Source organism: Pelecanus crispus, chromosome 7 (genome assembly GCF_030463565.1).
Source record: "Pelecanus crispus isolate bPelCri1 chromosome 7, bPelCri1.pri, whole genome shotgun sequence".
NCBI lineage: Eukaryota > Metazoa > Chordata > Aves > Pelecaniformes > Pelecanidae > Pelecanus > Pelecanus crispus.
The window spans coordinates 31,495,180-31,518,176 of record NC_134649.1 but is presented as its reverse complement, the minus strand read 5'-3'; the positions used below and the strand labels follow the sequence as shown (position 1 = coordinate 31,518,176).

General features: G+C 46.4%; 1 protein-coding gene across 1 annotated transcript in view; it reads left to right on the top strand.

Annotated features, from left to right (window-relative positions):
• The window catches only part of BSN (bassoon presynaptic cytomatrix protein), a 95,776-nt gene that overhangs the window by 16,021 nt on the left and 56,758 nt on the right, over window positions 1–22,997 (top strand). Inside the window, exon 2 of the mRNA XM_075714188.1 lies at window positions 8,831–9,230. Within this exon, the coding sequence (XP_075570303.1) occupies window positions 8,831–9,230 (400 nt within the window). The remainder of the gene's footprint in view (window positions 1–8,830; window positions 9,231–22,997) is intronic.

Sequence of the window (22,997 nt, the reverse complement as noted above, 5' to 3'; positions counted from 1 at the left end):
ATACATTTATAAGATAAGCTTTCATGAAGCATGTGCCATAAAAATTCCTTAGCTTCATGCTGTGGTTTATCTTTTGGCTTTGCTGGCACCTCATAGATACAGCACAGTAATTCATGCTGGTAGCTTTACTGGGACTAAGGTCTTTAGTTAAACGTGACTGTGGCAATCAGCTCTTTTACCGTTTAATTGCTAGAGCTCTGTTATAAGATGTAAGTGGATGGAGGCAGAGGGGAGCGGTTGCTCCTTGGCTGGGAGCTCCTTGGCTCTACCCATCACACTTGTCCTTTCCGGTGTCTGCGGTATTTTCAAGATTGTCATGACCCTTTATAAATTACAAGATTTTTAAGATGCATAAATGACTTGCTCACAGCAGTCAGTTGGACCCGGGCAGGAGACGGAGGCCACACATCGAATAGCTAGGTGGAAATCAGATTGAAGGGACGGCTGTTAGCCTGCTCCTCGCTGTGACTTCAGGGGACATTTATCCCCATTTCAGCCACCCTTTCTCTACATGCTCCCTGGTGTTGGTTGCAGGGCTGTATCTCTGTGGCAGGGCCCTTTATCATTTCTTGCAGACCTTCCAAGTCCTGCAATAAAGAGGAGACGAGCTCTGCAGGCAAAAGCCTGCTTTACCATCCAGCCTGCAGCATTCCCCGAGCATCACCTGAATTAATGTGGAGTTTGCTATTCTCAGCGGGGGGGGGGGGGGGGGGGGGGGCACTGAATGAGTCCTGCAGTCAGGCAGCTGTGCTGAGCATCCTCCCCTTCAGCAGTATCCTTGGGGCCAGCGACCGGGGTGCCCGCTGCCTCCTCTCCTTTCAGCTCTCCTCAAGGGCTCCAAGGCTGCTGTTCACCTGCACCGATGGTCCAAAGCTGACTGAACCCATACACTGGAAGAGCTACCGTTCCTCCTTGCTTTATATCTTCCAGATACTTTCTAAGTGCCCAGAGAGACACAGACGCTGGATCAGAAATCCAGTGGACCTTTCTAATAGCTCCACGTTCACCCCAGGGACGGCGTTTCTCCAGGCATGGTGAAGCCAGGGCTTCTGCTTTGCATCTGCACCCTCCTGGCTCTCAGCGGCTAGCTGTACCGCTCCTCTCATGCCGTGCAGCTAATTGCATCACAATCAAGAAGTGGCTTTTACTCTGTCTCTGGAAGATTTACATGTAGTTTTCTGCTATCACAGAGGACACAGATTTTCCCTGACGCTGAGGCAGAATGGATATTGGACACCCCACTTATCCCCAAGAGATTTTAATACTTTGAAGTTCAAGATCATAAATGTTCTCAGCAACAGTTATATCACTTGAAAAGGGCACCCATTCAAACCTTTCAACCTCCAGTGTGCCCGCTCCTGTAAAGCTATCTCAGAAGAAATCTCTCTGATATGTATTGGACTGAGATCATTACCTGCAGGTTCTTCTGTCATGCCAGTTGCCGGTGGCTCTGAGGGGTCTGGCCAAGATCCTGACAGCGGGGACTGCACATTTCAGGCATCAGCAGCTGAAAAGAGCAGCACGTGGGGGTCTGCAGGTCACTCGGTGATGCAGAAGTCTCCCCTGACTCCAGCTCAGGTCTTGGGGTTCACAGAGGCTGCTCTGGACTCTATGGGGATCAGTTGCCTTGCATTCAGTTGCAGTTGTTCATCATGGTCTACATAGGATGACTACTAGACGTCAGACCATGGGATTCTCTGGAGAGAAGTTTGGGGACGATGGGCTGGTGGGTGTGAGCAGCCATTGCTCTGGTTTTATGTTGCAAAGTGCCTTAAAGGGAAATTGCTCTTACCTCAGCCAGGGCCAAGTTAGGTGCAGATTAAGTATTTATTTGCCATATAGCAAAATTAGAACAGAACAGAACAGAACAGAATAGAATAGAATAGAATAGAATAGAATAGTTCAGTTGGAAGGGACCTGCAATGATCTAGTCCAACTGCAATTGATAATGATTCAAAAACACAAAAAGGCAGTGTGCAGGAATGAAAATAAGCAAGTAAATGTTTATTTAGAGCTTAAATCAGTCATAAACCCCTCTTTCAGTATGTGGGATTCAGCTAATAAGATGGCAGATGCTTCTCAACAGTTGTGCTTCGTACAGCAGTGTGAGTGACAGTGATATGTTAGCCTGTTGCTGATTCTTGGTTGAACTAGACATGATGCTAATAAGATGGAGAATAACGGGTTTGTGGTGGACTGAGGCTTTTCCTAATCTTGACTTTGCAGTATACTGAGTCATGTACCTGTAATGTGGATGTAAACTGGAAAACTTCCGGTTCTTGTTACCTTTTCAGGGATTGTAGACCTCTGCATTTTAAACTAAAGGAAAAGCTGGCAACAGCAGTAAGTGTGTGATCTTCTGCAAAACCAGGGGCCAGAGGAGGAAGGTGGCACGCTGTGCATTGCAGTGCTGTTTGCCACATGGCAGCATTGTGCTGGGACGTGGTTCCTCTGGGGAAGGTTGTTGTCTGCTGCATTAAGTGCAAGTAGCTTATGCCACCGCCTGCCTGGCAGCCCCTCCTTGAACCCCAGCCCCAGTGGGGTTTGACAGGGAGACAGAGGACTCAAGGATATTGTGTTCCTTGATATGTATGAGAACAGGCATGTGGGTGGAGTTCAGGGACCCAAATGATTGCCCAGATGGGGTGAAAGCCTTGAGCAGGAGCTCAAGTATACTATCCAACATCAGGAGGCACGCATTAAGGGATGCCTTGGTCACAGGGAAAATGCCTGACAGAAGCTGCATCTTATTTGATGGGGATAAATCAACCCTGGAGCACAAGGCTGCAGGAGAACAGGGTTTTTCCACTACTCACAAAAGCAAGTCATTAAACACCTTGGCCTTTCACAAGAGTGCTTGTGTTGCCATCTGATAAAATACTCCCTGACAGTTTCTAGTCATCATTTTGTATTTTCTATTTTGTTTTCAGCTGTATGGCATTCGCTGTTTTTAAACCATCTGGTACACACACTTCAGCATGAATTTCTTCCTGCATGGATGTAAATGTAATTACGTTGGGGGCACTTGGATTTAAGCAGGTGCTGATCTTTAATTCTGTGACTGCTGCTTTTTTTTGTCAAAGCAGAGTCTGATACAGGATTCCCTGTGCTGGATGTAGCACTTTCAGAGCTACGAAGCTGCCACCAATGAAACTCCTAAGCTTGGTGGATGTTTTAGCATCGCTAGTGTGAGATTTTCAGTGCATGTAGCTGAAACCAGAGGGCCTCCACATCAGACACTTCTTTTTCTGTTTATTTATTAAAAGGCTACATGTCCTATTTTCTAGCCTGACTTGCTAATAGGCAGCATATACCAGCTAATATTTGATATTATCCCACGCAGCTTCTATGCTGACCCATAAGCATTAGGAATTACATTTTTCTGAGTCAAACCCAGTGCCATTTTGACCTAGAGTGCAACTCCCCTTTACTTAGCTACCTCTTTTTTTCTAAATATATTATATTCAGTGATTCCTAAAATCAGTCATGTGGATGTTCACTTCAGGTTTCAGTTGAACCAACTAGGTCAAATCTCTGCTCCTAGCTGAGCAGCTCTAATTCTTGTTGGTTAACCCAGCCTCCCTCTTTTGGGTGTGAGCATCTACACATCTTCTCTCTTTTCATGCTTTATCTTGATTTGTTTGTTTCTTATACCCTTGGTTTTACTGCAGGTAAGCAGTCATTTGTTTTCCCTCTTTTTCTACTAATAGAAAAGACTTGCTAGGCCCCATTTTGCTTATTTTTGATACGGATGTGAAGCTAGGAGCTCCCTTCCATGGACAAACCCAGCTCTTCTTTGGAAAGCCTGAGCAGAATGTGCTCTTTGTAAAATTATGGCAATGGTGCCATTTGTTTTCATGTTCTTTTTCTATTCTATAATGTAGTAATTAGATCAGTTGCCCAGCAAGCAGGGACCCATTTCAGTTGGCACCAGCAGAGAAAGCGATGCAATCTGTGTTTCCCAGTTGCATAAAAGGGCTGCAGCTCCTGAAGGGTTTACTCGGACCAAAAATGCCAGACCCTCATGGATGTGAGCACTGCTGGGGTTTGGTGGCAGCTGAGCAGGTGGATGTGGCCAGTGTGTTCAAGGGGGGGAACATGAAATTAAGAGAAAACCAATAAATTAGGAGAAAACCAAAGCACATGCTCTCTCTTGAACTTTTCCACGCACCACGCCTGAACAAGACTTGAGTTGCCAGCCATGTGTGTAGATTTTGTGTAATATTGTTATTACTTGATTTTATAGCAAAGATGTTAATGGCGTTGGCATTTACCTTGCAATGGTTATTGCTCCCAAGTTAGCATCTGGTATGAAAAAGGACGCCTTGACACCTCTTGGGATGCTGGCTGCAAGCTTGAGTCTTGTCTGTAAAATTTAGTGGCACCAGTGAACCTACCTGAGTTAAATTAGAGCAATTCCCTTCTGCAGGCCCTGGTTTTACCCAGGAATTCCCAAATAAGAAAGCAATACCAGTTTACTGGAATGGGATTGTAAACCAATACTATGTCACTGTATTGCTTTCATCTTTCCCAAAGCTGCTGACATCTTTTCACTTGGCACTGCCATGCCGTCAAAAATCAGGTTTAGCACAAATAATTTTTTTCTGAAAGTAAACATTAACCAGCAAACAGTCTAACATTTGTTTCGGCTGTAAATAGGATTTTGTTTTTAAAGCCTTCCCAATTCTTGTTATTTCAATGAAAACCTGTCATTTTTATGGAAGGGAAAAAATCAGGCATAAAAAATCCAAGGTGCTTGTAACATCTTACACCACTGAGCTGAATTTTTTGGAGAATGGCTTTGACCCTTGGTTTTCATTATGTTGTTCATGTTTCTGATCATCTCAGTCAGCTCTTCCCTCCTAGTCCTTTCTCCATCTCCTCCCAGCCTGCCAGGACACTTGCACCAGTCCTAAATGGACAGGCTTGTTTCATATCTGTGCTTGTTCCCGACTGGAACAAGGAAAGTTCTGCACCTTTTTAATCAGGAGAAGTATCTGACAGAGAAGCAGACCTGGGTACAGATTAACCTCTGAGGGTGATTTTTAGCTCTGGGCTACGTGGCAAGCAACCTTGCGGTTTAGCCTCCCCTCTTGCACAGAGCTGTGGTTTAATTTTTGTGGGTGTATTTGCAGTGCTTCACGTGGGGAGATGGGCAGATGCTTCTTTCACTGTGTAGGGGAGGTAAGAGAGGTGGCAGGGATACACCGCAGAGTTGGGAGTGAAACCCAGGCTTCTGATGTTGCAGACCCAGGACTACCCTGCATGCTTCTGGAGGGTGCAATGCTGTATTCCTCTCTGCAGAAAGCAGAGGCTGGTGTTGCATGCTGCTTTGGCTGGTTTGATGCTCCATGTTCAAAGGACGGTCAGAGTGTCAGAGTTCAGCTCCAACAAACTTGGAGAAGGTTGGGCAAGAGGAGGAGGAGCAGAGGACTGGTGGTGGGCATTGCTTAGTCTGGCTGGGCTGCACCAGGGCAGGAGGCTGGTTGTGGCTTGGTTCGATGCTGTGTTGGCTTTATGCTGGAAAATGGAGGGAGTTTTAGAAAGCAAGAAGAAAGCCACAGTTTTTCAGTTTAAAAATTTAAAAAAAGGAAGAAAATGGCATCTTCTCAGCTGCCCAACCTGCCAGTGATTGTGGGCAGATTAATAGAGCTGCCTGCCTGACCTTCTCTTGATAAAGCATTAATAGACAGAGTATAATACATGGAAACCTCGGTGGTATAATAGTTAATAAGCTTAGTCAAATGCATTTGATATTCTTTACTTGGACAAAATTATAAGTCTGTTGGTAACTGTGAGAGTGCTGCTGAATTTGGACTCTTTGGAGATGACTGAGCATTGCCCAATACTTCTAATTCAACAATTAGGGCAGTGCAAAATCAATACAGCCCCCATCAAACGGGTGAAATCCTGCCTTATCAAGAAATCTCAATCTAATTGTTAACGAGCGATCTAGTGGCATTGGGGGGAATTTCTTTGGAACTGGTTAGCAGGCCAATGCTAGTTAATGTTTTTATCAGTAATAAAGAGGGTTGTATGGAAAGAAGTGGATGAGCCACAGTTTGGATTTGTGTAACAGCAACAGAAGGGTTCATAGATGGGTACGAGACCTACACAGCACATTCAGCTGGTGCAAGTGAGAGACAGCCTAGCTCATGTCACAGGATGGCTGGGACATCTTGGATAATTATAAAATAAATAAATGCAGTTATGCTGTAGATGCACAGAGTGGAACCGCTGCTGGGAGCAGGATGGAGATGGCGCCTGGCATTTATTTGCACCTGAAAGGGCGAAAGGAGCTGGGAGGGAGCTCTGTCCCAGGCTGGGAGAGCGTCTCCGGAGCAGCACTGTCCCGCTGGGCAGCGAGTGCCCAACTGCCCTCCTTCCTTTTTTGTACCAGGAATGATGCTCAAGGCAAAATAACAGCACGTCGTATATTTTTTCTCATGGGTCTTTGCTTTTTCAAAAGAGTCACAGACTCGTGTTTTGGGTAGGGAGCGTAGTAAACTTGTCTATGCCTTGAGTGACAGCTCCTCTTGATGGAGCGCAGCTTCAGAGGTACGGTGCTCCTCATGTTGATTTGCTGCAAAAAATCCACTAAGCAAAAAAGTCACTCTTTATTTAAAGAAAGGTACTTGAACTAAATAAGCCAGACTGCTAGTACTACTAATACCAGCTGCCAAAATAGGTGATAACTACTAATATACTGCCAAACACTTCCGCTGTGGGTAGCTGCTGTAAGTTTTTTCCATTTCTCACTGAGCTGGGAAGTGAAACCGTAGCTGAGTGGTATCTCTGTGGTCAGAGCCCGTTTGGAGTCAGAATTCCCACTTGGTGGCAAACAATTTTTTCATCTCAAATGGGAAAAAAACGTTGACTTTTGAAATTTGCAGTGGAATAACCTTTCTCTTGTTTCAAACAACAGTTGTTTGTCCATATATACATTAATCTTTTCAAATAATTTTATTTCAATGTTGTTTAATACACTATTAGGATAGTATGTATTCTAATACATAAATGATGTTTTTATAAGAATTAAATTCAAGGAGAGAAAATGCGTTTTGCTTTCTGACAGTACTTTCTCTTGGTGTCTGGGACTGAGCTCTCCCATCTCTACCAGCTACAGATGCCACATGTTTTATGGGGCAGCAGCTTTGGAGCCCTTAGCATCAGGAGGCAAATCCCAGTTCTGAACTCAAGGGCGTCGATATTCATGATGAAGGAGCAAGGCGTGCAAATGGCGCTTATTGCAGGTGTCTTGCTGCAGTGCCAGGTGCAGTTTGCTCTTTAGTCTGGAGCAGATCAGTTACTCCCTTATTGCTTTGCTTTATTATTATTGTGCGATTCCTCCTTCAGAGAAGTGGGTTTCAATCTGTAGCTGAAAAGTATTCCCAAAGTGCTATTTTAATATTTATTTTCATCTGACTTCCTATTACTGTGGCAACATGCACTTTGAATTTCATTAGTTTTATGCATTTAAGTTCCCTTTTTAAACCTTTATAAGGTCAGACCCTGCTTGGGTAAATCAACAATTTATTAAATTTGAGATTCTGAGTAATATTTTTCCTTAAACAGCTGTAGATCACAGGTAGTAAGGGCATTAGGGCTTCTGCCTTTTTGAGAAATATTTGATGAGCACGTGCACCAGATGATTCTGTTACCTAAAACCCCTGTAACTACATAAACATCTTCCATCAGATCCGTGCTTGTGGTCCATCAACAGCACATTGCAGGGTACCTGCACTAAAATAACATGGGGGGGAGGGTTGTGCATGGGAACCTCGTGCTGCACTCTGCAGCATGAGGACTCAAAGCTCTTGTGGCTGAAGCTGTTCCAGAGCTCCCTGGGGCCGCTGGACCCTTTCCCTGAGCTCTGGAGCAGCAGGGAACACACACTGCGGATGCTGAGCATCTTACACAGGCTAGGGGGACTGCTGCCTGACAAGCAGCAGGTGCAATGCCAAGCTCAGCATTGCTCCTTCTGCATAGCTGAGGTTTCACAGGGAGGTTTTGTAGCCCTGTCCTGGCACCCTGATGCATCCCAGCTGGTTTTCTGACCAGCTGACTCACATCACCCAGAAGAGGGTGAGGGGTAGCCAGCCCATGCAAGCCCCTGTTCCCCATGCTTCTTGTTTTAGTAATGATTACTAAAGCGGAGCTGATGCCCTCTCTCTTAATTTCCCAGTGCTGTGGCCCCTGGGAGACAAGCCAGCTGCTTTCATCTGTGACTTGCACGGGTGGGGCAGCTTGACAGTGGAGAAAGTACAAGTAGTTTTGCCTAGTTTGGGCTTCTGGAGGGGTTTTCCTTCAATAGAGAGGGCTCTTTGCAGTCTTTTTGTTTCACAGCAACTCATAAAAGTAGGTTGTGAGAAGATGGTTTAGCACGCGTTGGCCGTCTCCCCGCAGAAAGGGCCCCGCAACCTGCAAATCGGAGCTGCTGCTGCCTCTTCGAGCACCAGCTTGTGCTGGAGAAGCACTAGCGGGGAGCCCCTGGCTGGCAGGAGGCTGAGCTGCCCCAGGCTTGTCATTCACATTTTCTGGGCAACTTTCTAACTAAAGTTCAACTTGAATACACCAAATAATTCAATTAAAGCTCTGCTGCTGGGTTATATAAGAGAAAGCTGAAAACGCGCCTTGTTTTGTAAGGTAAAGCGTATCCTTCTGCTGATCTGAACAATTTCTCTGGTTTGCAGCGTGGGTTTGCTGAGCCTCCTTGGCTGAGCTGGGGCTTTGGGGGCGGAGAGGGTGCTTTAGATGTTTTCTGCACTGACTAGCATCATTTGAATGTACCAAACATGGCTTATTCTGTGTATTTTTAATGGTGTTTCAGCACGCCACGGAGACCGGAGCAGCTAGATCAGGCTGCAGGCCAGCGGTCAGCATCTCCCTCCCTCGCACAGACTGCACCCAGCTCCCAGAGCCCCAGGGAGATGAGGGGCCAGGGCCAGCCCAGACCACCGGCAGAGGGACCACGGAAGATGCTGCAGGTGGACGCCAGGAGCCAGGGCTCAGGGAGGTCTCCCTCAGCATCACCAGACCGGGGCAGCACCCCTACCTCTCCCTACTCGCTCCCGCAGATTGCCCCCCTCCCCAGCAGCACGCTCTGCCCCATATGCAAGACAACGGAGCTCACCTCCTCCCCTGGCCAGCCGAACTTCAACGCCTGCACCCAGTGTCACAGCAAAGTCTGCAACCAGTGCGGCTTCAACCCCAACCCTCACCTCACCCAGGTAACACCCTCTCTTCCTCGAGAGCAGTCTTCCTGGCTGGTTCGGGTGGGAGGTGGGGTGGCCGCCACCAAGGTTTGCAGGGAGAGGTTCTTGTTTTCTCCAAGCACGGAAGTTGCACTTTTGCTTTTGGCAGCTGCAAAGCATTGCCCAGGAGCAAGGGTTCTGCTGGTTAATCAGGGGATAATTGTGATAATGCAAGCTATAATGAGACAGGGGAGGTAAATTAGTTAAAGGGAAATGGTAGACCACCAGAGAGGTTCAATCTCTGTTGCTGTGATCCCAAAATGCTTGGCTGAGGTGAGGTCCATGTACATAAAACTGCCCTGAAGTTGAAGGACTCAACAGTGGGAGGAGAGCAGAGGGGTTGTTGGCAACCCCAAGGTGTCGATCGTCTGACACCCTGACTCATCCCAGGTGATGATGTTTTGGTGGCGGGTGAGTTTCAGACAGCATCAGGCTCGGTGGCAGGAGAGAAGTGCGAAGTCGTGCGCGAGATGATGCCTTGCTGGGGGAGCGTTTTGTGCTGTGTGGGATGTGTGAAATGGATGCGCCAGGTTCCCGGGGGCGGATCCAGCAGCAGCAGCAGCAAGTAGGGGGTGCTGGGGCTGGCTGGGGCAAGGGGCTCCCCTTGCCGATCCGTCAGGCCAGAGACCTCCACGCAGGGTGGGAAGGGATGTGGATGCTTTTTCCAGCTGTTAAGAGGCAAACCATGGGGATTCCTACTCTCAGGCTTAATAACAGAAACTTTAAGCCACGCTTTGGAAGGCCACTGTGCCACTCCAGTGTGTGAGAAAACAGGATTCGGGCGCTGAAGTCTCCTGGGTACCCACGTTTTATTGCCAGTCGCTGTTTCCGATAAGCATGCAATGCTTGCTCCCGACACCAGACATAGCGGTTTCTAAACACTGTTGTTTGGGAGAGACTCCTGCCTTCCAGTCCCTTTTCCTGGTGGAAGGAGATTTGGAGTAGTTGATATCCCCAGTATAGCAAGACGTAATTAGCTGGGTGCTGTTTTGTACCCCTGTAAAGAGGTACTTACCCCTGCAAAGATCAGTGTAAGTTCTCAGACCTTAACAAAGGGCCCTGAGGTGGAAATTGAGGCTCCTGCAAGGAAATGCCATGGGTCGCACTTCTGTTTCACTTCTGAATTGATTTGCTAAGCGTTTCTTTTGTTGTCCAAGCATTGCATTGAAAGTTGACCAGCTACTCTGAATAGTAGCAGTTAAACAGCAAATAAACAAAAATGCACCAATTGCTCGGTTTCTGGTCAGCCTGGACCTGTCTCCTCTGCCTTGCCCTTAGAGCTTTCCTGCAGCGGCCCCTACCCCGAGTCTGTCTTGCAGATACCCATGTTAAAATGTGTGTGTGTGGAGTTTCTGCTTAGCATCTCTTAGCATCTCTAGGTCTCTGTGCCCTCTGAAATGTGATTGACTGTGGAGCATTTTGAAACATCGAATCAAAAAAATTGGACCTGGGATGAAAAAAGATGTGGGTTTTTTGTTTTTTTTCTGAGTTTAATATGCATTTCAACAGCAAGCAACCTTATGACTTGTAAGTAGGTCGTTGAGGTGGCTGGGGGATGAAAACAGTTGTCCAAGATTGCTGTTTGCAGCTTGTGTTGGCAGCCTGTCTAATGGGCTGGCTGGGGGAGCGACGGTGGTTACTGGCTTGTTGAAGTGTGACTCGCTTTCCTCAGCGTAATCACTTGAGCTGCTATTCTAGAGTCACATAGGAAGGCATCTGAAGCAGTCTGGTGGCATTAAAAAGGGTTAACAGGAGGCAGCTCGGAGGCTGCTCTCTTCCTTGATGGTAGGAGCCGGGTTGGAAAGGACCTCCAGAGGTCACCTAGTCCAAGCTCCGCTCAAAGCAGAGATCAGGTGAGGGAGCTCCGGGCTTTCCCCAGTTGGATCTCGGAAACTCCCAAGGACGGACCTGCTGGTCCCACCTACTCCACTGCCTGAGTGTCCTCACAGGGCAAAACCTCCGTCCAGACTGGTCCCTCAAACCCAGCAGGTGCTGCAGGGTGGCTGCACAGTACTGCTAATGAGGGGATTTGTGGGGTTGCATTTGCCATTTGCATTTCCTTATGAATATATTTTCATGTGAATAGTTGATGTTTCTGCTTTGTGCTGCAGTAGATATGGATTTGTAACTTCTCTTTCTGCTTTAAAGGCTTTCTAGCAGGATTAAATCATCAAAAATATCACATTTTCTGAGAAAACCAAACCCAAGAAAACCAAAATTGTGTTTACTTGGTAAATCCTCTCCTGCACAATCTGTGGGACTGCCAGAAACTGCAGGTGTGGCAAAGTGGGAACTCTGGTACTTGTCTGGCATAACGCAGCCATGTGTGTTGACTTCTGAAACCCTTTTGAGAACATGGTGTTTATATAAGCTTGATGTGTCTTTTTTTTATATATATATATTTAAAAATATATATTATAAAACAGCTTTTTTATATATCTTTTATATATATATATATATATAAAGAAAATAACAACAGACTTAGTGTCTGAGCTGTAGTCCATCACACTCCATCTTGCCACTTACAAGTACCAAAAGCAGATTTTTCAGAGGAAGGTTAACCGTACCCCCTAGCCAAACACCTTAGCTCAATAATTAGGTGATACCTTCTGCTTAGAAGTGTATACGTTCCTTTAAAAAATTATTATTCTTTGTCTTTTTTTTAATTCCTTTTCATGTGGCTTGATGGTCATTTTATCTTCAAGGCAAGTAATGAATTTCTATCATGACGAAGCAGTTGGCATCTGTGGCATCTTGAGTTGATGGCTTGCTGAGCAAAAAAAAATAATAAATCTTTTTTGGTTTTTTTTAATTTGCTGTCTTTTTATTCCTTTGAGCACCAGCTCGTTCTTGTCTCACAAGACTGGGCAAACAGAAGTTCCTGTCTGCTGTCGGTGTCACTCAATATTTTACATGTAGATAATCATATTCTTCCCTCTGTTCATCTCCGCGCTTTGAAATAACTGCTGTCATCGTTTTCAATTTGGTTGCATGCTGGTGTGCCAGTTTTCTCATTCATTCACTTATTCCTGAAGGTCAGTGCTCTTCCCATAGACTGTTATTTTAAGCAAGGGGAAATGTGAAGCAGGGAGCTACGATGGTACCATTAAAGACAAGAAGTTATGAAATAGCATGGTAAAATTTACATTTGCTTACACGCCTATGTAGGAAATAAGCTTTTGAATGGAGATGTGTTATTTTAAATGCAATATTGCAGCCCTAACATTCTAGTAGGATTTTTAATTTCTCATTAAAACTTTTTTTCTAGTGTTCCTCTGTGTTGTCTTTGAGGGTTTTTTTTTGGACAGCTTGTTCTGCGGGACCGTACCGGCAAGGTTGTCATCTCCTCCAGGGGGGAATAGCTCAGTTTCAAGCCAGTACAATAGGTTTAGAAAATCCTCTTTTTATACATCTTTCACTTTGTAATTCTGCTCCTGTGGCTTTCGCCTGACTGATCCTGCAGCATGTTCATCTGATTGGATTTGCTCTGTTTGGTATCACAAGGAGTAACCTGCAGGCATCCTTACTGTTTCTCTGGGGTTTTGAAGTGCCACTGCACATTGCTAATTTGAGAAATTAATTTCTTCCCTTAAAATTTTTAGGGTTTCTTTTAATTCATTTCCTCCCCATCCTAAGTGCTAAACCAAAAAAATTTAGAACTTGGTTTTGATTTTAATCAAGAGCAGTGGCACAGCATTAAAATATGTGCTTTAGTTAGTGCTGAAATGAAACTCAAAATGTCTGGCTGCCTAATCAGTTTGCTTGGAACTGCTTTGGGATTATAGAAAACCTTTGTATTCTTCCTTGCATTTCCATTGTGCTTTTTTTCAATTTGAAATCGTGTTCATCAGGTGCAGTTTCATAAGTATTCAGATGCACGCAATAGATATTTTTTCCCCATCCTGGATAAAAGGACCATATTTATACATGTATGTTCTTCACCAGATTGCTTTCTTTTTGAAGTCCCTGCTTTTGTCCCCAAGCCATTCTGAATGTATTCACTCTATTTGTGACTGTATGAAGTGGTAATACTTGTTAAACTTCAGTTCTGGTCCACATTTTAGCTATACTTAGGGAGATTGAAGAGATTCTTTGTACTTGTTACATTATGAATATAATGTAATATGAAAATATGAAATATTTGAAAATAAGTCTTTTCCCTGCGTGCTCCATGCCATGTAATACCATCACCAACATTTGATCACGGACCTTTGGCAAGTGAAATGTAAAAAGTCTCAGGGAGGATTAAAAACTTGCTGGCTGGTTTCCCAGCAGTGGTCAAGGCTGTTTTTTTCAGGAGAGGAACACCTCTCAGCAGCTCTTGAGTTATCTGTAGCGGGAGGAGATATCCACAAAAATAATTTAAAGTTTTTAGGTAGATGTTTAAATTGTATTAATGGAAAGCACACCATCAGCCGAGGAGGTGAGAATTAAATAATGTAAGTATGAATGTACAGTAAAGGGCTGTATTTATCCTATTGTAATGTACCAGTAGATGGTTTTCTGCTCAGTACTGTAAGAAAATTCAGGTAAAGTGGAGCAAAGAAGGAGGAGTTAAGGGAAGCAGAGGGATGACAAAGTGCTCAGCAGAGCATCTCTGGCAGGGGAGCAATGCAGGGGGAGAGGGGCTTGTCAGCGCTGGAGGGATGGCCTCGGTCCAAAGCCTTCTCCAGCCCAGCTCCACCAGCAAGAGTGGTGCTGGCCTGCAGCATCACCTTCATTTAGCAAATGACTTTAAAAACAAAACAAAACAAAAAAACACAAAACAAACCACCCCTCCACCCCCCCCAAAAACCCAGCAAAAAAACCTCAAACAAATAACAACCAACCAACCAAAAAAAGAGCGAATGTCACAGAAATTGTGAAGGTGCTCATATGCTGCTTTTCCTAAAAGCCCATTTCTCATTTGGTTCATTGTTTCGATTTTATACTGTGCAGCATGTTAGTGTCCAATTTTCAGTAAAACCTGCCATTTTTGTGAAGGGCCCACTCTGAAGTATTTATGCTTCAGGAGGCTTTGGCTTGACCAGTGACCACTGGTTCAGCGGCCCCACGAGCAAAGGGCTGTGCTTTAGGGGTGCCAGGGGGGTTATTAGTTCTACATTAAAATGATGGCCATTACCGATAGCAGTAAATCCCCAATCTCTTCCTTCTCTCATCTCCTGCCTGTCATTCACTGAACATCCAGACATTTACAGGTCTCTGATGCCCGCTGTGTAAGCTGGGCAGAATCCCCCTTGGGTTCAGTGGTTTTACCCTGGGGTCTGATACAGATGCTGAAACGATTTGTGAGGAGCAGCTGGGCGCAGGTCCCTCGTGGTCTGGGTAGCCCTGTAGGCATTGGAGCACGGCTGTAATTTATGTGGCTTGCTTGAGGCCACGTTTTACAGGATGTTGTTCTCTGACACGCTGCCCTGTCCTTCCTGGGTGTTAATGTGGCAGTTTCTGGGACTCTGGCTGTGTCCCCTGACCAGTGAGCTTGGGGGGCACCAAGGGATGGGCACTGGAGGATTGGATGAAAAAGGGTGAATGTATTGCTTGCCAACAGATAATTAAACATTATTTTTATGAGACCTTTGATCTCCCCTGTCTCTCCCTGCCTTTTTAAACAACCAAAGTGGTCCTTCTCTTTCCTGGCTCTTCATTGAGAAGCTGTAGGTCGATGCCAGCGTGGCATCTCCTAAATTTCCAAGTTTTCTCTGGGTATGTCAGCTCCGAGATTGATTTAGCTCTTTGCAACGGGGCTGACAGCAGAGGAGGAGCCACGAGATTACATTTACGCGGCCTCTTCTCTTGCTGAAGAGCAAAGCCGACAAGGTTTTCTCCTGCCCTTGGGACCTTGCCGGCTATTCATTTTCCCGGCTGTGAAGCAGCCTCAGCTGTTGGCGTCCGTGCAGCACCGCATCTCAAAGATGTGTTATTGTGCTCATGCAGAAACACGAGGCTGTGTTTAGAGATTATAGTTTCCCTGTTCCTTTAAAGAATGGGTGCTGGGTCTGAAAAATGGTAGATTTCAAAAAGCAGATTCTAGAGTGGGATAATATTTAACAGTAAGTGTTTCTCCAGTCTGGCATCCCCCAGGGGATTTTGCCCCCAGGTGTCGTGCTCCTGGTGGCAGTGGTAGAGGAGCTGGTAGCTGGGGAGGTAAGGCTGTAGGGCTGGCTGTGTAAGCAGCGGTCCTCCCTTCTGTGCACCTTTCAGCAAGTTCAGGAGTATGTTTTTTCGTCTTGTGATCAGATCAAAACCCAGGATGCCCTTGGGCAGGCAGGATTTGTGTGCTGCTGTTGTGTTAGACAGCTATTTGCCTGTGTACGTGGTAAGGTTGCACCCTATATCCAGCCAGACCCCTGTGTTGCTGAGTCAAGTTGCCCATTTCAGAATGATTTCTCTTTTGAGATCATCCTTCTTCATGATATAGCTGTAAAAATAAATCTGTCGTTAGCATTACGTTGCAGATCCAGGATAAATTTTCCATTGGATCAGGCTGTGCAATAGGAGAGAAGTGCGAGTATTATTCCAATTTGTTTGTTTTTAGCAGAGCTTCAGCCAGCAGTGACCTGTATGGGCTGCGTGTGATGCTCTTTGCAGGAGCTGGGCCTTTTCATGGCTGCTGCCTTCTTATAAGGATGCAGTGATTTGGGCTGCATATGCCCTGAAAAGCACCCACCTGGGCATGGATGCTTGGCCCAGTCTGCTGCTGCAGGGCAGCTCCCGTCCCCGGTGCTTGGGGTTAGCATCTGCAGCGTGGGCTGGCCAGGACCAGCGCTCGCTGGGGATGTGCCCACCTGAAGAAGCCCTCCAGCTCTCTTCAAGAGCACCTTGTGCTGTGACCACAATGGAAAAGCTAGGCACTAAAAATATGCTCTTTGTGATTACGGTGAATATTCTGTATTATTTTATGGTGAGAAGGTATTGATAGAAACCTTGAATTTATCGCCCTGCACCAACAGGGGTTTTGTGTGTGTGTGTGTGTGTGTGTTTTTCCCGTATTTTAGCCCTTCCTTACCATTGCCCTTCACCTCTTAGTCCTCTTATCCCTACACCAAGTATCCCAGCCCTCATTTCATCCTGTATCTGCAGTGAAGGATGCTTTTGTTATCTCTTGCTTGGACTTTTTTTATTATTATTATTATTTCTGCTCTATCTTTTTTTAATGGGGTGATTAGCACTGAATAAAGCAACTAATACAAAGCTGGAGAGTAGCATACTTGTACTTGCTGAGGCTTTCTACGTGTAAATGAATCATTTGCCTTTTTGGCCCCTGCTGCAGCCCAAGCAGGGGTTTCTCCCAGCCGTCTGCAGCAACACGCGACTTGTCTGTTCGACAGATCACAATTTAAGTTAGAGCCAAGGGAAAAAAAAAAAGCTCATGAGTAATTCTGGCTGTTCCTCTCAGTATGCTGCCTTTTGCTGTGCTTTGCGTAGATGATTCAAATAATGCAAAATACACTTGCGGAAAATGTCAAAAAATATCTTGGCTAGCTGGTTCCTTGTGACTAATGGGGCTGGTGTTGTTCACGGTGGCTCCCCTCTGCTGACGGCTGGCTCCAATGAGCCATGGCAGCAGGGACCTGAGTGCAGGGACACATAAGGGTCTGCAGTGATGTGTTAAATTGTTCAGAGGGGACGGGAGAGTGTGGCTTCCCGCACACTGGAGCAATGCTGTGGTGGAGAGTGGTAATAAAAACAACTGCAAGTAAAGATGAATACTTCTGAGAGGTGGGAAGTGGCCTGCTTTCTTCTTGGCATCTTCTGTTGCTTGATAAATACCAAGCCCAGCAAGCCGCACGCACTGAGCTACCACCGCCCTGCATCGTCCTTCCCTTGGTACATTAAGTTACAGCAAGCTGTTTGCTTGGATGAGACATGGTTTTTCTCTAACTTTCAACTCTCATATCACTTTATCATTAAAAAGAAAAGCAAGCTGAAGATCGGAATTGGCTGTCAAGCTCTCCAAAGCAGAGCGGGGTACAGAGTCAGAGGCTCCCTGTGTTTGTGAAAGCTTCACTGCATCTACTACTTGCTTTCAGTGCCCTCCCCTGGATGTCCCTGGGCAGAGGAATAAGATCCCTTAGAGCCTGTGGTGGTGGATGGAGCTATTTTGCTCACGCAGATGCTGCTTGAGGTTTTCCTACCAGTCGAGCACATGAAATCTCACATGTGGTTGAGTGTCCCTCTGGATCCTGCTCACCATGCACAAAATATCCCAAAGAGTAGCTGTTGCACAGGGCTTTATAGCCCTTGCTTGTACAGTCTTGTTTGCGATTTGTGCTTAGTAGTGAAACGCTGCGCTGCCTTTGGGGAGCGCTTAGGAGGAAACTTCAAGTGCTTTCAGTGCCTCAGCGGGGATTGAGTTAATCCCAGCTGATTTAATTCCTGTTTACCATCTTTCTACAAGCAGCAGAGAGCAGGGTGGTTATAATGGGGGGCGTCAGACGCTACCCACTCTGCATCCCCTATGGTGCCGTCTCGGACGCAGCGGAGGGATGCCTGGCAGGAGAGCCCCGGCGCAGGAGGAGGTGCCGTGATGTGGCTCTTCCCACCCTGGCTGGTAGCAACGTACAAGGTACATTTGGTCCTTAAAGATAGTGGTGCTTGGCAGAGGTGGTGACATCTCAGCAGCATATCTCTTGACCTGAATTTTAGCTTATCACTGATGCTATTTATAGACCTGTGTGGGCTTCCATCACCAGAAACCCAAATTGTTTCTTCCTAACCCTGTCTCTTGTCTGTCTCTCGGCCATGGTGATGTTTAGGTGCTGAGAGGGGATCTACATAGTTGCGGTGGACTGAAAAGTATCAGAGATTTCTGAAAACAGGTCTGTGAATGCAGTAAGGTGTTTGTGGGACAGCAGTTCGTGCCTGCTGAGGTGTTCCTCACCACTTTAATTCAAGCTCATACAGCTTTGCTCCCGGACCTCACTCTCCTGTCATACCCAGCTCCTCATCTCAGAGAGGTAATATGCAGCCATGCCCCTGTGCAGCCCTTATCTGAAGGGGTATGGTGCTAGATGGACTATGAAAACTGTTCATTTTAACTCTGATTGAAATGCCATTTTGTCTAGGCTGTAAACCTTTTGACCAGGGACAGCCAAACGGTGGGGTGTTTCGTAGAATTATAGAATAATTTAGGTTGGAAAAGACCTTTAAGATCATCCAGTCCAACCATTAGCCTAACACTACCAAGTCCACCACTAAACTAGTTAAGGGTAGAGTAATAATGAAGTTCGTGTTTCCTGGCTTGGTGGCTGGATTATTTTTTAATGAAAGTAAAACTATGAATCATTAAGGTTGGAAAGGACATCTAAGATCATCAGTCCAACCATCAACCCAACACCACCATGCCTACTAAACCATGTCCCAAAGTGACACGTCTACATGTTTTTTGATCACCTCCAGGGATGGTGACTCCACCACCTCGCTGGGCAGCCTGCTTCAATGCTTGACCACTTTTTCAGTAAAGAAATTTCTCATAATATCCAATCTAAACCTCCCCTGACATGTTCAGTTCTGGATTTGGTTCATGTTGTAAATAGGCTGTGCCGCTGGCTTGGCTTTCTGCTCCAGGTGAAATCAAAGCCAAGTTGTTGGAATGGCTCAATAGGGAAAGATGCAGTCTTAATGGCATGGGAGTAGACGATGCAGCAGGTCTGTGGGATTAAAGGTTTGTCAAAATGAGTTAAGGCATGGACATAGCATGACACTAAACCAGCTGGAAGTCAGTTTTGAAGATTGAAGGGCCAGTGTGTCCCTCCCCTTCCTCCCTTGCCCCCTGCCCTGCCCACTTTCATGCCCATCTCCTGCATCTTAATTCAGCCCCAATAGCTTGTGCAGCAGCCCTGCTGCTTGGTTGCAGCTCACAGAAATTCCCCAAGATGTGAAGAAGACTTAACATTGACTTTTTGCTCTCTCCCCACCTGCTCTGTCACCCCCTTGCTGTGTCCAAGCCATGTGGTTAGACTGGCCAGACCCTTGAGTTGGAGACCTCCATGGAAGAGACCCGAGTGGTGGGCAGGACAGATGTGCCCATCAGTCTTATGGAGAGGAAGTTTCAGTGCCCACCTGCCTCCAGCCACCTTCTCCCCCTTCTAAAGAGCATGACACAGTATTCCTGTTAGACAGAAACAGAAGCACAAACACTCGGGCTCGTATGTTCAGCAAAGCTTAGATTATTCTGAATCATCCAATATCCTTATCAGACCGCTACAGACAGTGCTTGCATCAGTCACAGCACAGGCTAGTGGAGTCGGTGGTAGCGCTCTGCCTGTTTTAATTGCCACAAGCGAGCAGCTATTTGAAGCCCTGTCCCCAAAGAGCAAACGAGCTTGTCACTGCACGTAACTCGGCTTTGCAAGAAACGTGGGCTCAGCAAGCACTTCCTATTAAAAGCCTGCTAAGGATGCAAATGTATAGGGGTGCACGTATAGTGCAGCAACCAGCTGGGTGTGGGGGGGGGGGAGGGGGGAGTGTGTGTGCACTGCTAGGCTTGGCTCTAGGAATGGGAATTCCCCTTGGGATTTTAGTTTTGGGGTTTTTTCCCCTCTCTCTTAATTGCAGAGTACCCCAATGCCTAAAGATGTAGGCAGAGGGGGGAAGCTGGAAAGGCCATGTCCCTGCAACTCCTCGGGTGTGGAGTTCCTCCAAAACCAGCTTCATTGTGGCTCTGGACCACACAATGGTTCTGCTCAGCCCTTCCTGTGCTCTCAGATGTACCACATTTTCTTTCTTCCCTGGGAGACATCCCATGTTTCTCCTGGTCTCCTGGAAGGCACTGCTTGCTGTTCCTTCCCCCTGTGAGCAGAGTATGATGCCCAGTAGATAAAATAACAGGTCTAGGGGAAAGGTCTGACTAAAAACTAGTGATCTGTGCTAAAATTACCCTGGGGACACGAGGAAGAGTTGAATTACCTGAATTTCTGGATTCCTCAGAAATAATGAGCATACTTATTGTGGGGAGAGGCTTGTCCTTGAGCATACCTGCCTCCGTTTTGTCTGCAATGGGCAGTGTGTACTCTATATATTGCAAAACCTTTTGAGCTTTGAGAAAAGCAAATACCCTCGGTGTTTGATAGAGCACAGTGTGCTAATGCAAGACGAACAGTGCTGGGGCAGAGGAGGGGTCCCCCCCAAAAGGTGAAGCCCAGTTAAACTGAGCCCTTGTACCCAGACACGCTGCTTTCATCTAGTCCTGAGCAACCTGCCCAAGGGGCCTTTGGCAGACTGGGGCATGAATCCTGATTTTTTTCGGGGTCCCAAGTCAGTACTGAGATGCTGGACCAGGCTAGCTAATGCCCTGAAATTCGTTTTTACAAACTCTACCTTATGTTCTGACCTGCCATATTAATTTTCCAGATGATATGATTGTGGCTTTCAAATTGGAGAGTGCTTTGAGAAATATCACCAAACAGGCATGCTGCTGCTGCCATCTGTCTTTGAGCTGCTTCTGGGATCCCATTACTTGCTCTCAGCAGATGATTGTTATTGCTTTATTGAATTAGGAAGAAAAAAATCCATCGACTTCTGAAATATTGTTTTCCATAACTAATTCCAGGTGCTAAATTCTCCTTGAGACCCGGGGGATGTGTTGAAATAATGCTTTATGCAGATCCTGGGCATAAAGTTTTTATGAGTCTGCCCAGAAAAGTCCCATGATCTGATAGTTTTGAAGGACATGTCATTTGGAGGGCTCTGAACAGCTCCAGCAGCACCGCATTAAGTGATCTCCAAGCCATGCCACCCCAACCAAGAGCCAACATTGCGTGCTACATTACTTTTTGTAAAAAGCGAAGGCTTTGTTGCCCCTCCTGATGGTTTTGGCCAGCTCAAGCTGTTGCCCCAAGTCCTCCTTCTTCTCCAACCAACCCCTTTTTCCATGTCTTCCAGCTGCAGGCAGTTACCCCATGCCACCCAGCCTGCATCCCACTGGGAAGCAAAGGTCTCAGCAGAGTGAGACCCTCTTCCTGGGTGAGTGGGTCGCTGTGCGCCAAGAAGCAGCATCCCCTGAGGTGATGTTGGCCACGCGTGGTGTGCCATTTTGCATCCCAATGCCTGCTGCACGTTGCGGTTCCGACCTGCTTCTCCTCCTTTCCTTTCTGTGCAGAGTGCCAGGAGCCAGCCCAGCCAGGCAGGGGGGTTAACACCAACAGACAAGGCTGTGGGCAGGTAAAAGCTTATGGGAAGGTGGTGTTTATTTGGATGTAAAATGATTTCCTCCCGGTGCACAGGTCCTGCTGCTTCCCTCTTGCCAGCCAATCCATCCCTTATTGTCCAGTTTAAGGTAGTTTGGGTCTGGTAGTTTGCAGTCGGCACAGCTCCCATCATTCAGCTGGAGGTTTTGATGCACAACACTCAAAAATCAGGAGTGAGACCTCTCTAGCTGAACACCCAAACATGGAGGGAGCAGCGATCGGTCCTGCTATCTCACATGCGAGAAATGCACCATAGATCAGAGAGGGTCCCAGTGGCTGGTAATTACATTCAAGTCACCTGGGTTTGAGGCCAGGGTGTGATGACAAGATTTATTGTTTCTCTCCAAAAGCGGTTTCTAACTGGCATTGGAGCAAATCAAAGCGAGGGTGAAATCAGCTTGAACTATGCGGTTTGCTCCTCTGTAGTTTCCTTTCTGTCTGGATGGACGTGGAGTGGTGCCATTCCCGGAGCACTGCAGCTTGCATTGCCTATCGCCTAGTCCAAAGTGCGCCTTGGTTGCGTCGGCAGCATCGGTGGGGGGGACCCAGCATGGAGGTGCTGGGCGCATTCGGCATCTAAAGATGACGTATTGAGCTATAGGGCTTGACTAAGAAATGCTTTTATAGAGGCTGTGTACCTTTTCAAAAACGTTTTGCCAGAGGCATAGGATGCCTGCCTGGAGATAGCTGTCTGTCACAGCTGTGATGCTTTAATCAAAAATACACTATTTACAAGTAAGAGAAGCCTTTTTCTTTCTTTGCCTGACAAGTTAATTTGAGATTTCATTAAACGCTGGTCCGTTCCTGCAGACTGAGCTGTTGGCTGTGATGGCATGGACGGATGCCCTCATCGAGGAGCTCTTAAATACTTCGTTCAAATGAGCAACCTGATTTATTTCTCTGGTATTTATTGCTTGGGGTTGCATGCACCACTGTGTCCAATACATCTCCATCTCTCTTTCCATCTTCTCTTTGCAGCCATCAGTGCTAGAAATGTTCCTGTAGTTCAGCAGTGGGAGCACTGTCTCGGCAAGGGGGATACTCCCTGTGCACCGCAGGGTGCGATAGCCGGCTGTGCAGGCAATAAAGGGGTAAAGGCAGAATTAAAATAGTGGTTGACAGTAGCATGTTTGCACAAAAAGGGTGTTTGTGAGAGAATTCTTGCATGGTGGGTTTGGGGTTTTTTTTGTGGTTTGTTTGGGGTTTTTTTTGTGTTGACCCAAAGCTGCTGCTGCTGTTTGGAGATCTTTCAAACAAAAGCTAAGAAGCCCAAAAAGGTGGAGGAAAGATTTGCATCTGCAATATTTTTTTTAAACTGAGCAATTTCTATCTGAAATTTTTTCTCTTCTGGAACAGTTTCTAGTTTTGTAATCAAGGACTTGGTCCCTTGTTTGAGCAGAACAAAACTAGCTTTCATTGTAAGCTTGCCCAGGGTTTGAAATTGGGCTGAGGGGTCCCAGACAGGTTGCTCTATGGTGTTCCTTTGAGCCCTCCATCAGGAGGGCAACAGAGAGCTCCCCTAATTGGGTAACTTCATATTTTGGTTGGGTGATGA